This window comes from Rattus rattus, chromosome 7, assembly GCF_011064425.1.
Source record: "Rattus rattus isolate New Zealand chromosome 7, Rrattus_CSIRO_v1, whole genome shotgun sequence".
NCBI lineage: Eukaryota > Metazoa > Chordata > Mammalia > Rodentia > Muridae > Rattus > Rattus rattus.
Window position 1 is genome coordinate 100,023,488 of NC_046160.1, and position 13,806 is coordinate 100,037,293.

The 13,806-nt window shown below is 40.9% G+C and overlaps 1 protein-coding gene across 13 annotated transcripts in view; it reads left to right on the top strand.

The window, feature by feature from the left end:
- Positions 1 to 13,806, top strand: part of Ttll5 (tubulin tyrosine ligase like 5) — a 219,707-nt gene that overhangs the window by 93,658 nt on the left and 112,243 nt on the right. For 11 of the 13 annotated variants that reach the window (XM_032908172.1, XM_032908171.1, XM_032908169.1 and 8 more), the window contains 5 exons: positions 98 to 244; positions 1,249 to 1,352; positions 4,189 to 4,316; positions 7,024 to 7,107; positions 7,598 to 7,990. In XM_032908172.1, coding sequence (XP_032764063.1) covers positions 98 to 244; positions 1,249 to 1,352; positions 4,189 to 4,316; positions 7,024 to 7,107; positions 7,598 to 7,990 — 856 coding nt within the window. The remainder of the gene's footprint in view (positions 1 to 97; positions 245 to 1,248; positions 1,353 to 4,188; positions 4,317 to 7,023; positions 7,108 to 7,597; positions 7,991 to 13,806) is intronic. The other 2 variants (XM_032908177.1, XM_032908176.1) reach the window with 1 other exon arrangement.

A 13,806-nucleotide genomic window follows, 5' to 3' on the forward strand; every position in this document is an offset into this window, starting at 1 on the left:
CTTTGTTGTCTTCTCACACATGTTCAGTCCCATCATGGCTTGTCTTCTGATGGTTGACACAATCCCTACTTTTGTCCTTTCTCCTTAATTTACACAGGAACTAGTGGTTCGTTTTCTCAAGCGAGCATCAAGTAACCTACAACACTCACTGAGGATGGTATTACCTAGTCGGCGGTTGGCACTTCTGGAGCGCAGAAGAATCCTTGCCCACCAGCTAGGTGACTTTATCGTTGTGTATAACAAGGTGAGTCGATAGCCTTATGTGCTGGTTCATCAGACACTGTTGGGAACAGGCCAGTCTGCTTTGTTGTGGTCTCTTGACAGCACCATCCTCTTTGTGGCCCTCGGGGGCAGTCCAGCTGGACTGAAAAACTACTTATCATGAAGGCCAATGCCATACTCAACTCTTAGGAAACTACACATTTCTTTTGTGCTCCTGTATATCTAAGAAAGGTCTTTCTGTGTGAAAACTGTATTTTAGTATTATGTCTACAGACAATGGTGAGTTGACCATTTGAGAGTGAACTTATACTGTAAATTTAAAATGACATCTTGTTTTTCTGTTTGGAAGTGTTAGATTTTCTTCTCTGAGACCTTTGAAACGGATATGATTTCAAACTTAGGTGATACACTATTAAATTAGAATTTTTCCAAGGTGCCTTATATCTAAGGTTCTAGCATCCATTTTTAAAAATATTTTCAGGAGGAAAAGTATGGCTACTATGTAAAAGGAACAGCTGAGTCCTGAAAGTTGACATAGCTTTTCTGAAATTACATAGAAAGGCTAAGCTAGTGGCTACCCTGTCAGCACACTAAACTGCAGCCACGGTTTACTTTGTTATCTGTTGAGAATTCTCTGTCAGAACTCAGTAAGTTTGGAAGCCAACTCAAGAAACTCTTCCAAGACCAGTCCTCTATGAATTGTAACAAAATGTGGTGTGCCTGTTGTCCAGCGCACTATGAAACTAGAATTATCCAAGATAAAAGTCTCTCTCTATGAGCTATGTTAGTAGAAAGTGAAAACACGATTAAAAATTGCATTCTGTCACTGTTACTTGGGAATTTCAAAACATTGCATGAAGTGGTGACCAAAAGTAGCATGTCAAATGTATAGGTGGTGAAAGTCTGAGAAGAATTAAAGTCTTTACTGTAAGGCGCCATTAACCCAAGAAAAAGAAGGCAGACAAAGTACATTTATCTGGAGTCAGTTTGATTTTGTTGTTCTTCTCTGGGGTTGGACATGGGTAGGAAACAGAACAAATGGCTGAAAAGAAATCAAAGAAGAAACTAGAAGAAGAGGAAGAAGATGGGGTGAACGCAGAAAGCTTTCAGGAGTTTATCCGACAAGCAAGGTACAGATCACTTTTGATGAGTAACCATGTCCTTCCCTCTCCTGAGCTGCCACTGAATCCCCAACAGCCCCTTGTTTCTCATACACGGATGTGAATAAGCTTGGTCCTCAAAGGAGGGATGGTCTTACAGGCTTGGCCTCTCCGGACCTCAGCCAGTTGTGTTGCTGTTGTCATGGCTTCAGTTATGAAAACACTGCTGCGTGGCGTCTGGGCTGCAGCTCTAGACAGCCATCAAAGTACACAACCCCGAGTGTACCAGGAGCCTCTGAGAAACGGGAAGCTAGAGACTCGTAGTGTTTACCGAGTCCAGATTTCTTCCTCACCTACTGGCACTGTGGAGGTGACCAAATTCTACCCACACCGAGCAGGGCGAGGAATTGGCAGTTTCTCAGCACTGTGGGGGTCACACCCAACTTCTATAAAACAGAACAAGTTTTTCATGCTTAGGGTTGACCTTGAGAAATTGGAGATCTCTATGTTCAGCTCTGTTTTGATGTAAGTCAGCCACACAATTTTGCTCACTGACATTGTATTTTCAAAGGAAGAGATAACAAAAACACTTAATTCTAACTTTTATAAAGACTCAGAATGAAGGTGCTTTTATAGAGAGTTGTAAGGTTAGAGAGTTGATTCAGAGGTTAAAAGCACTGTCTAATTTTACAAAAGACCTGGGTTCTATTCTCTGCACCTATATGATGGCTCACAACCATCTCTAACTCTACTCCCAAGGGATGTGATGCTCTCTTCTGTCCTCTGAGGTAAATAGGTATGCATGTGGTGTACAAAGAGTCAGACAAAGCAGCCATACACAAAAAATAATAAAATGTAAAAATCTTACTGTTTTTCAGATTAGAGAGTTGTGCAGAAACCACTAAACTAAAGGGAAAAGGCAGCTCTAGGCCCCTTTAATTAGGCTGCAGTTGTCCAAATCACAGTGGATGGTATAACCCTAGGAAAACAGCATTCCGTTATTTGTGAAGTTAAGTTAAGTAGGGTCTACATTTTGTAGGGTCTATATTTGACTATGCTATTTTGTGGCTATTCTGAAGTTACGAGTAATATGTTTGAGAAAGCAGGTATAGGAAAGAATCAAGAAACAGCTCCCCACATCAGCCTTATTAGAAACAGCAAAAGCAAAAAAGGAAAGATGGCATATAGTAGGTAAAGGCATTGTCCTCAAGCCAGAGACCTGAGTTCCATTCCCAGGACCTGTGTGTCGGAAGGAAAAATGCAACTCCTGCAGGTTGTTCTCCACACTTGCACTATGGTATGGATGTACTCACACAGATTAAAGAAATAGAAAGAAACTAAAAGCAGAGAAGGCAAAAAAGTGGATGATACCAAGAAAATACTATCTTTTTAAATTAATAACTAAAATAGAAAAATGGAAACAAACCCCAAACTCTAAAAAATAAAAACAAAAAATAAACATAAGAAATTTAACTGGATGCTAAATATAAACCATATATACTTTAAACTACTAAAGTGTTGGAGATGAAAATACATTGGGTCGTATTTATTGATTGTAACTTAATGAACAATTGCTGGGAACTGGATAGAGTAGGGTTTTTAGTAAGCGAGGGCGAGTACATGGATTTCTTCAATGGGCTGACAGACTCAAATGCTTGCAGGAAGGAGGCAAGAAGACCTAAATGAGGAAGTGGGCAGAGGATAAGACAGGTACAACGTGGATTGTAGTTGGGCCAGTACCCCTTGCCTTCCAGTATCCTGAGAAGTGCCAAAGAAAACACTGCTGGGGAAGCAGGGCCCACTGCGACCGCTGGGTACTTGCTAGTTTCTAACACTGCTTACCTTGCACTGCTTTGCTCCATGGGGACCTGAGGTTTGTAGAGATCCATAGAGGTGGTTCCTGGGTTCTCATCAGTGTGCTCTGAAGATGGCTGGTGGGTTGCTTCACCTCCTTGAAGGATCCCTGTGTGGAACAATAGCAAGTTTCAGGCATAGGAAAATGGCCATGAAAAAGTGGCTGTACATGTTAAAAATCCCACATTATAACTTCCGAGCCCTTCGGCTAAGATCAAGAGATCTGCATGTTATGTTTACTGGAGGCCCCTAGACCCTCCTCTGTTTTCTCATTCTTTAAACTTTGTGGCTCTCCATAACATAAGTAATTTCCTTAATTCAAATGCCCATCTAGTTCTGTCTCATGCATTGTTCAGATGATTAAGGATCTTTTCTGTGGTCACACTACGTCTCCTTATTTCTGACACAGCACATTAAAATGACTTGTAGCCCTTCTAGTAAAGATACTTCAGCTGTCTAGAAATGGCGTAGACGAGTTACAAACTACAGCCAGATGATAATTGCACTCCGAGGCATGAGTGATCGTTTTCTTATTGGGTTTTTTAAAGGTGTACTTCCCTCCACTCCCTGCTGTGTAAGCTGGGGAGGGAGTATCGTATAAAAATAGGCTGCTGTTAAGCTTTGACCCAATCTGTGATTTCAATTCGAGAGTGTTGTGATCAAGTAAAACGTTCTGAAGGTGACTACTGGGTACTTGAAATGTGCATAGTACAACTCTGGCCGAGAATATTCTAATTTTAATTAATTTTAACTAACTCTACATAGCTCCATGTAACGAGGCCTTGCTGGGTCAGAGCACAGATGTAGAAAATCTCTGTGTGGGTTGATAAAGCCTTACCGTGGTCTGCATTTTCCCAGGTGCTTTCAGTTATGTTTTATTTAAAACTGTTCACAAGGCGCTCTCGGCTTTTACCTCTCACTTCCCTTCCCCTGCTTACTGTTTCCATAATAAAATGTCAGAAGACTTTCCGGAGCAGCTTCTGTGCTGACCATACTCTTTTCTTCATTTCAGTGAGGCTGAACTGGAGGAGGTGTTGACTTTTTATACCCAAAAAAACAAGTCTGCCAGTGTCTTCCTGGGAACTCATTCTAAAAGTTCTAAGAACAGCAGTAGTTACTCTGATAGTGGGGCAAAAGGCGGTAAGTATGCCAGCTACTGAGTGAAAAATGTAACCAAACAGAAAATGGAGCTGTGCAGAGAAGAATCAGGATAAGTTGGCTGCACACCAGTCTCCAGCAAGACTGAACTCTGCAGTGGGGTTGAGGCTAGCAGGTGGGCACGGGGGACTCGATTTTGTCTTCAAAGCAAAAGAAGAGCATCTTCTAGAGCTACATTTTCATCTTTCACGGCGGCAGCAGGGTTTGGGTTTCTTTTTGATTTTGAAAACCTGATCTCTAGTGAGCATCCATCTTCCTGTGTGCTTCCACACAGCGGGCACAGCAGGTTCCATCTTCAAACTTCACTACAGCTGAGAAAATGCGCTCCGGGCGCTGAGTACTTCCTTCGGCTTCCTCCTCAGCACACAGGGTCCAGTCTTCCAGGGTCACTTGCTCAACTCAGAGCTTTGCTCGTAGTTTCCATTCTTAGGCCCTTCCACATCCATGCCTCTCGGAGGGCACCATGGGCATCTTGGATAGAATGTTGTGGTGTGGTGGTTGTGCGGGGCTGTTCCTAATGGAGTGACTGATATTCTTAGTCCCAAGCCCTAGGTTCTGTGGGTTTCCTCCAGGCATTGTGACATTCTTTGTGTCACATTCTGAAAGTTCTCACTGCTGAGGAACACCATTGGAATCCAGTGTGGACTACACTGCCTAGTTCCTATTGTTGTTCTAAAACAACAACAACATAGCAATCAGAGAAACAACACAGCTAGAGCAGCAAGTTCTGTGCTTTCAGTGTAAGGCTCCTTTCAAACCTCGATGCAAGTATAGCAACGTAGGTATTTTGTCAATCTTTTAATATTTTATTTTATGCATGTGTTTTGCTACATGTATGTCTGTGAACCATGTGTGCCTTGTGCCCGTGGAGACCAGGAGAGGGCATCGAATTCCCTGGGTTATGAGCTGCCATGTGGGTGCTGAGAACTGAACCCAGCTCTTCTGCAAGAACAGCCAGTGCACTTAACCACAAAACCATCTCTCCAGCTCCTTGTCAGTATTTTAAGTACTAGATTCAATCTCGGTGCTCTTAGGGCTATCCCAGTCTAATGTGGAAATATTCAGGAAAATTGGTCATTTCAAATATAAAATGAATTTCCCAAAGAAATGTTGTTAATTTCATTTTGTGTTTACAGGGCTGGGGATTAATCCCAGAGCCTCACAGATCTCTACCACTGAGCTAAACATCTCAGCCCAGTGTTGTAAAATTCATTTAGGCTATTCTGTGAAGCCTTACCAGGAACTGTTACTGAATTGTATTTTTCATAGTCCTTCTAAGCCCAGCTTCCTCTTGGAGCTTGTTTCTAGCTTCATATTCCTCTGTCCATTCTTCTTTCTCTGATTTTTCATATTTGCTGTTAGCCCCTTTGATAGCCGCTTTGTGCTGACACTTCAATCACTAGAGCTATCCAAGCCCTGTGTCTGTAAGGTGTGTTGTCTGATGAACGGAGTTTATCGTGGGAAGGAGGCTAAGGAACGTTTACAGTAAGGTTAAGGGTAGGAAGGCCCGCTCACCTGGAGAGTTAGGACTCTCATGGGCGTTCCTGTGCAGCTGATCCCTTGACAGGAATGGAGAAGACCCAGTCGTTGTGCAGCAGCTCCTGTTAATATAGATTCTCACTGCAGAGTCTCAGATCTGGTTGGTTTGGTTTTGTTTTTTTGTGGTTTTGTTTTTGTCATGGTTTGGTTTGATTTGGTTGGGGCTTTTTTGTTTGCTTGCTTTTTTTTTTTTTTTTTTTTTTTTTTTTTTTTTTTTTTTGAGACAGGGTTTGTCTGTGTAGCCCTGGCTGTCCTGGAACTCACTCTGTAGAAAAGGCTGACCTGAACTCAGGTTTTATCCACTTGCTTTTGCCTCCCGAGTGCTGGGATTAAGAGCGTGCACCACCAGCATCTGCCCTTTAGATCTGTTTTTTAATGGTGATTTTTATATTAGAAGACCAGTTCTTCCTTTTCTACTGTATAAACCTAGAGAGGGGTATGAAGGTTTTAAACAAGAAAAAAAGGCATTTGATAGTGCAGGTCTGAGCTCTTTTCCTAACTGAACAGCAAGGGGCAGCATTAGCCCTACAGTGGCCATGGAAAGTACAGGATCCACACTCTTATTCATCTCTCTGAGAGGCTTTCTGAAGTTTTTAGATAAATCTTGCCCTTGCCACAGAACTTGGGACATTTCTCTAAGTATATGAATAACTTTGGACTGTTCTGTTTCAGAATTTTATAGTAGAGAAAAACAGCTACAGTAGAAACTTTTTATTATTAAATATGATCATCCTGCCTCAGGTAAACTGAGGCACATATTGTAGGGTAGAGTCAGGTGGTACACCAACAATCACTGAGGCTGTGTTTGCATCTCACAGTGCCACTCTTGTGCATGCATGTTGACTTGGCTCCAGCAGGTCCTGCCAGCCACTGTGATCTCCCATCCCCTGGAGTTCTGGCGGAAGCACCCCAATTCTCTCATTTCACTTTCCACACTTTCCATGCATGTCCTAGCCGGGTCACAGTCAGTAGATGGAGCTGGTACTGGGAATCATTGGGAATCACTCTGTTGACTGAGCACTCCAGATGTCACCGTCCTTAAAAGGTCATAGTGGGATGTGCAGTGTTTCCCAGCACTGATTAACACTTATGTTTCATGCTAATGACTTTGATTAGTAAAAGTGCCTAAGGCAATATTTTTTTATTTCAGATCACCCTGAGACAATACAAGAAGTGAAAATAAAGCAACCCAAACAGCAACAGGCAACAGAAATCCACTCCGATAAATTATCTCGTGAGTGTTTAAACACACATTGCTCTCTGATACACTCTAAACGAAAAGCAGTCGTCAGGTGTGCAGTATTATAAATGCATAGGATATTGTCACCAAGGAAGTGTCCTGACTGTATTTAACTAATTTTCCTTCAAAAGCATTTCCCATTTTCTTCAGAAGTTCTGAGCACTTGCTTTTTCCCCAGGGGGTGGAGTTAGCTGCTCCTTGTAGAGACTCTGCCGGCTCGCCCTGCATTTGTAGAGTCTGCCTGCTCTGCTTTCTGGGGAAGTCTCAACTCGGGGTTTAGGAAAGGATAAAAATAAAGTAAAAATGTTGTTACCAGGCTGTCTCTGGTAAGCAAAAGTTCAAGATAGATACTCATTAAGTCTGCATGGTTTCTGTCTTGTGTTAACATTATTTTGATGTTCTAAAATGTTTATGTGTCATAGAGACTGTTTATTTTCCCCAAAATGACCTGTTCTTTTGTTTTGTTTTGTTTTTGCTTTAATAGGATTTACCACTTCAGCAGGAAAAGAGGCTAAACTAGTGTATACCAATTGTTCTTCTTTCTCTGGCCCTGCTGCTGTTCTCCTGCAGAGACTCCCCAGCACCCATTTGTCATCTATTATCACAACCTCTGCCCTCTCCTCAGGCCCTGGCCACCATTCCTCTTTATCTCAGATTTCTCCAGCTATCCCCAGCATGCCTCACCAGTCAGCACTTTTACTGAACCCTGTCCCCGACAGTGCCTCTCCCCCAGTACACCCTGGGACCCCGAACGTAAGCCCCGCTGGGCTACCACGCTGCCGGTCAGGCAGCTACACCATTGGCCCCTTTTCCTCTTTCCAAAGTGCTGCCCACATCTATAGCCAGAAACTGTCTCGTCCCTCTTCAGCAAAGGCAGGTGAGTGAGAAGAACAAGACTGCCAGCCATGTCAGCTCCTCCCCAGCCCCATGGAAACAGAGCACTTCTTTCCTTTTGCCTTCTCTTTTACTGCTTCTGCTGTGACTAAAGAAGGAAGGGCCTTGCATTTTGCCACTAGCATTCTGTCCCTGATACAGAATGAAACAGGGCTGCTTTTAGGGACTACAAGAAAGACGAAAAGAGCCCTATATATAGAGTCCTCCTGCAAACCACCACTGGCCTAGGAAGTCACTCTGCATTCTTTCTGATTTAAGTAGTTATTCCTGACATTAGACAACTTTAAAATGACCTGACCAATGAATTAGTAAGATAGGACATTTAATTTTAAATGAAGTAGACCCATATTGTCAGTCAAGTTTTCTTCCTGTTTAAGATGTTGAGAATTGAACCCAGGACCTTACATGTGTTAAGCAAATACCCTACAGTGAGCTGTAGCCCATTTTTTTATGAAGGCTTTATTTAGATAATAACCCCTACTTGGAAATTTGGTTATTTCATGTAGATTCAGTGGCTTTTAGTGATGTTCACAGATAAGTATAATCAACACCAACTGGCTAACTTCAGAACACTTTCTTTTTCCCTTAAATCCCAGATCTATTAGCAGTCATCTGCTGCTTCTTCCTCCTAGCCTCTGACAACCATAGGTATCTTTCCTTTTCTGCAGATTTGTCTATTCTGGACATCTCACACAGCTAGAATTACTCAATAAATGATCCTTTTTTTTTTTTTTTAAGATTTATTTCATATATATAAGTACACCGTCGCTGTCTTCAGTCACACCAGAAGAGGGCATCAGATCCCATTACAGATGGTTGTGAGCCACCATGTGGTTGCTGGGATTTGAACTCAGGACCTCTGGAAGAGCAGTCAGTGCTCTTAACCGCTGAGCCATCTCTCCAGTCCAATAAATGGTCCTTTTAATTGGCTTCTTTCACATAGTGTCATGCTTTTCAGGTTCATGTGTGTTATAGCGTGTGTCACGTGTAATGCTTTCTAAATGGCTGGGTGGTGTTCTGTTGTACGGCTGTACAGCATTTGTTTTTCTGTTTGTCAGATGGTAGACATTTGTTTCTTCCCCCTTTAGCCCATTATGAATAGTGGTGCTGTAAGCAGTGTTGCAGCATTTACTGGTAGACATAAATTTTTATTTCATAGGGTATATAGATGAGTAGAATTGCTAGATCACATGGTAAGTTTTGTGAGTCCTCATTTTGATCAAGCAGTTCTTGCTAACATTTAACTCATCATTAAAGGTTTAAGTAATTTAAGTTTATTTAATAAAAGGGTTATGATTGGCATTTCCTTAACAGCTAGTGATGTGTTGATTTTTTGCATGCCTTTGAATATTTGTATATCTTTATATGGGAAATATCTATTTGATTTTTTGCTAGTCTTTAAGTTGAGGAAAATTTTTATCATTGAGTTGTGTTCTTGATGTATTCTCCATTCAAGTCCTTCATCAGGTAATTGCCTTAGAAACGGTTTTTCTCTATTGTTCCTTTCAATTTCTTCAGGCATAGAAGTTTTAAGTTTTGATGAAGTCCAGTTTTCCTATTTTTTTCTTTTGTTGCTTGTAATTTTTGTGTAATATCTGAAAATATATTATCTAACCCAAATTCATAAAGATTCCCTTATTTTTTCTCCTGAGAATTTCATGTTGGGTTTTCACATTTTGGACTTTTGTTCATTCTTAATTACTTATCGTGTGAGGTAACATAGGTCTTTAGCTTCATTGTTCTGCATATGCATATTTAATTTTTCCAGGAGCAGTTATTTTAAAATGTTATTTCCCTAATGTATTACCTTAGCGTGTTTGTCAGAAATCAGAAATGTGAAAGGTTTATCTCTGGAGTCTCGGTTCTTTTCCTATTGATTTTTCTATGTCTTACACAAGTGTCACAGTGTTTTGCTGTAGCATTACAGTGAATCTCTAAATCACCAAATGTTTTTAAAAAATTGGTTAGGCTTTTCTGCGGTTCTTACAGTTCCATGAGAACTGCGCAATTCTGCATTTAAAAAAATTGCTCCACAGAACATTAATCGATATGATGATGAATCATTTTGGGTAGTATTTTAACATTGGTTGACATTTTAAACAATTTAATAATGCCCATGTTCAAAATGAGTTTAGAAACCACATTTTATAAATAACTACCCTTAGGCATGGCTGTGCATGCCTTTAATCTCAGCACTCAAGAGGCAGGGGCATGTGCATTTCGGAGTTCAGGGTCTGTTTGTTCTGTACAGTAAGTGTAGGCCAGGCAGGGCCGTATAGTAGTTAGGTCTTCAGAAGGCCAAGGGTGGACGTGAAGATGACTCAGTGGGTAAAGGCACTTGCCACCAAGCTGACAGTCTGAGCTCATCTCCGGGATGCGCCTCATGGGAAGAAAGACCCGGTTACAGGTTGTCCTCTGACTTCCACACACTTCTTGTGTTCCCTACTTACATATGCATAAATGTAATTTTTTAAAAATCTGAGAGATGTTTGAACAGGATGGTAAGTTCGTCTCTTGATCATATTTAGGAGCATGCACCCAATAAACAGAGAGCTAGTCAAGAGCACATAATATAGAAATCAGTTATGTCCTATATTGTAAGCAAGGGAAAAAATTGTAAGACTTGAAACCATGTAGTGTCATTCTTTGCCCACACTACAGCTAAGCTAAAAGCCAGTAACCAAGGAATCTATAATAAATTTTGATATTTCAAAATCAGAAGTGGGAAAAGAAATCTTACTGTAAAGAAAGTTGCTATTCTAGGACTGAGTAGTAAGATGGCTGCACATCCTGGTGTGGGGGAGAACGGAAGCAACCGTGATCGCCATCTAAGGAGAGAGATGCAAACCCACACAGGTCAGAAGCAGAACAGTAGAGAAGCACCGAAGAAGAAAGAGAGCTGACAGGAACATTATACAAGTAATAGAGGAGCAGACAAAGATGTATAGATAAGAAAAATAGGATTTGATCAACAACTTTATTTTCCCCAAATTGAGATGAACAAACTTCATTAAAAGTATAGCATGTAAAGTTGGCTCAGAATCATGAGGAGAACCAGAATCGTCCTATGAGTATAAATGATTGGTATAGTACTTAAAATCTTTGGAAGAAATCATAAGGCCCAAATAATTTGGTAGGTCATTTCTAGTACTCTTTCTAGAAGTAGATAATGCCATTATTAACAATTACTAGAGAATGCAAGAGTATTCTTACCCATTTTGTGTGACTAGATTTGTCTTGAAAACAAAATGAGTGATAAAAAGGAAAATTACCAGCTTCGTTTATAAGTGTAAATGCAAAAATTCTAATCAAAATAAAAGCCTGTCAAATCTAGCCACGTCTGAAAGGTAGTCTAATGCTTGAATAGACTTGAATAGGCGAGTCAGTCTATTCAAGTAGAGTAGGCGTGGCATGTCAGTATCACCTGCCACATTAACAGACTGAAGAAAAGAAGACATTCATGACATCATTATAAATTCAGAGAAAGAATTGATAAACTCCAAACTCACTCATAATAATTCTGAATATTGAAAGGAGAAGGTCTCTGTTAACCTGAAAAGAGGGCATCGGCCCCAGCCCCGCAGGTGAGTCAGACTAAATGAGGACATGGCGACTGTCGTGGATGAGGCGAGGGTGCTCACTAAGGTTGCTTCTGTTCAGCATTTCACTGGAAGTCAGAACTGGCATAAAAGATTAAAAAATAAATAAAACAGGCGATAAAATTTAATTGCAGATAATATCCTGACTATGTAGAAAGCATAAAATGATCTCTAGGTACATTTTGGGGAAACTGAAAACATAAGTAATAAAAAAGGAAACAAAATATTATCAACAAAATTATATTGTATGAAAGTCTCAGAGAATAGAAAGAGTTAAATTCCGTTACATATGCTTTATCAGTTGAAAGCCGTCGAGTCCAGTTTGTGGTGCCTGTATACTCTGGGGATGTGGGCATCCAGACAGGAATGGTCAGCCTACCGGAGGCCGTCTATACTCCAGAGTTTAAATTCTTTGGTATTAATTATACACAGCATTTTAATCCATTACCACACATTAAGCTTTTTTAGAAAGCATGTTAGACAGTAGCATAAAGCTATAAACTACCCTGGGAAAGGTTTAGAAAAGACTTTTTATAAAATGTCAAAAGTCTTCAGAGAAAACCCAGGTCAGTGGACAAATCTAATGTGTGTGTGGGCACAGGGAGCCTCAGGTCTTAGGAGTCAAATTTGATCTCTGGGTTCAAAAGTTAACCCAAAACCCTCAGCAGGTTTGCTGTCTAACTCATAAGCCTGTTCTAAATGACCAGAGAGAGGAGGACTGAGGACTCTTCGAGTCTCGAAGACTTAACTTCTGTAAAGCTAAGGGTGTGGTATTTGCAACAGCACAGAATGACCAAAGGAACATAGGAGGAAGGTAAGAAAGAAGGCCCAGAAAGTCAACACAGTTGGTGGCATTGTTCATTACTAGGAAGGGGTCTTTCTCTCTCATAAATGTTGCTGTGCAAGTGAGGTCAGGTCCCTGCCGCAGCCATACATAAAGATAAATTTCAATTGTGAGTGGTGACACCCCCCTTGGTGTGTAGGAGGAGTGTCATGAGTTCAGGAGGCCACCCTGGGCAATGTAAGATCCTGTTTCAAAAACAGATTTGCAAATGTAGAACTTAATACCTAAAAAAAATATTTGCAGGCTTATTATACAGAGCAGCAGTAAAAAACAGAAGCCCAACTCTAAGAGAAAAAGACAATAGAAAAGGATGAGGTTTCTAAGGATGGAGCAGCATCCAACATCAGTCTTCTTAATTATGCGACCGTTAGCTTGTTAGAAAAGTTCCAAACTGTAAAGGGTGTGTGGGTCAGCAAGAATGCACGTGTGGGAGTGGAGAGCATACCACGCTGACACTGTCATATCAGTTTGAAAATACATGTACCCCGTGACGCAGAAGTCCCACTCCTGGGCATAGGCACAAGCAAAGCCCTGCTGCTGTGTGTGCATGAGTGTGCACCGTGCTGTTTATAACTGCAGTTGGTTCAGGGGAACTGATGATGGAGCAAAGGATAACAAGACAGCAACAAAACAAAACAAAAACCAGGGAGGATGGCCCAGGGAAGATGCCTCTTGGTAATGTCATGCTAAATGATGAAAGCTAACACTGGAGAACTACTCTTGTGAGATGCTGTTTTAATGGAACCCAAAAATAAGCAAGTTATCTAGTAGATAAGTACATGTCTCTTCATAGATATATATCTCTAGATAGACATATACCCACAGGATAAAATGATTTTGTACAAAAGGAAAAGACGGAGTGAAAGGGAGATTGCCCATGGGAGGAGCATGTTGGTTGACTATGTTTTTGCTAATGTAACTCCTAGGCTTACGTGAAAGTTACAGGTCCTCATCACAATGCACTTGTGACTCACACAACACTGTAAAAACGCATGTATATGCCAGATAGCACAGTAAACATGAAAAGCCTTTTAAAGGCATGCACCACATTGCATATATAGAACGAGTATGCTTTCATTAGCATTGTAAGAGGACAGAAGGGGCCTGGGAGCTTGTGAGTCCTGGCTCAGTCCCCTGCACCACGAAGATACATGAGTAAGTGGGTAGAACTGAAATACATTATAGCGTTTCTATTTTTGTGGTTTTAAAAACAGCTTTTCAGTGAGATTTTATAATTAGAAGAAAACTTGAACCTTGATTTCATTGTGATCAAAGAGTTGAAAAAAGAAAATTTAAATCTGAGGGGACAGTCACTTGTGAATTCAAAGTCACTGCTAGCTTTCTAAGTATACTTGG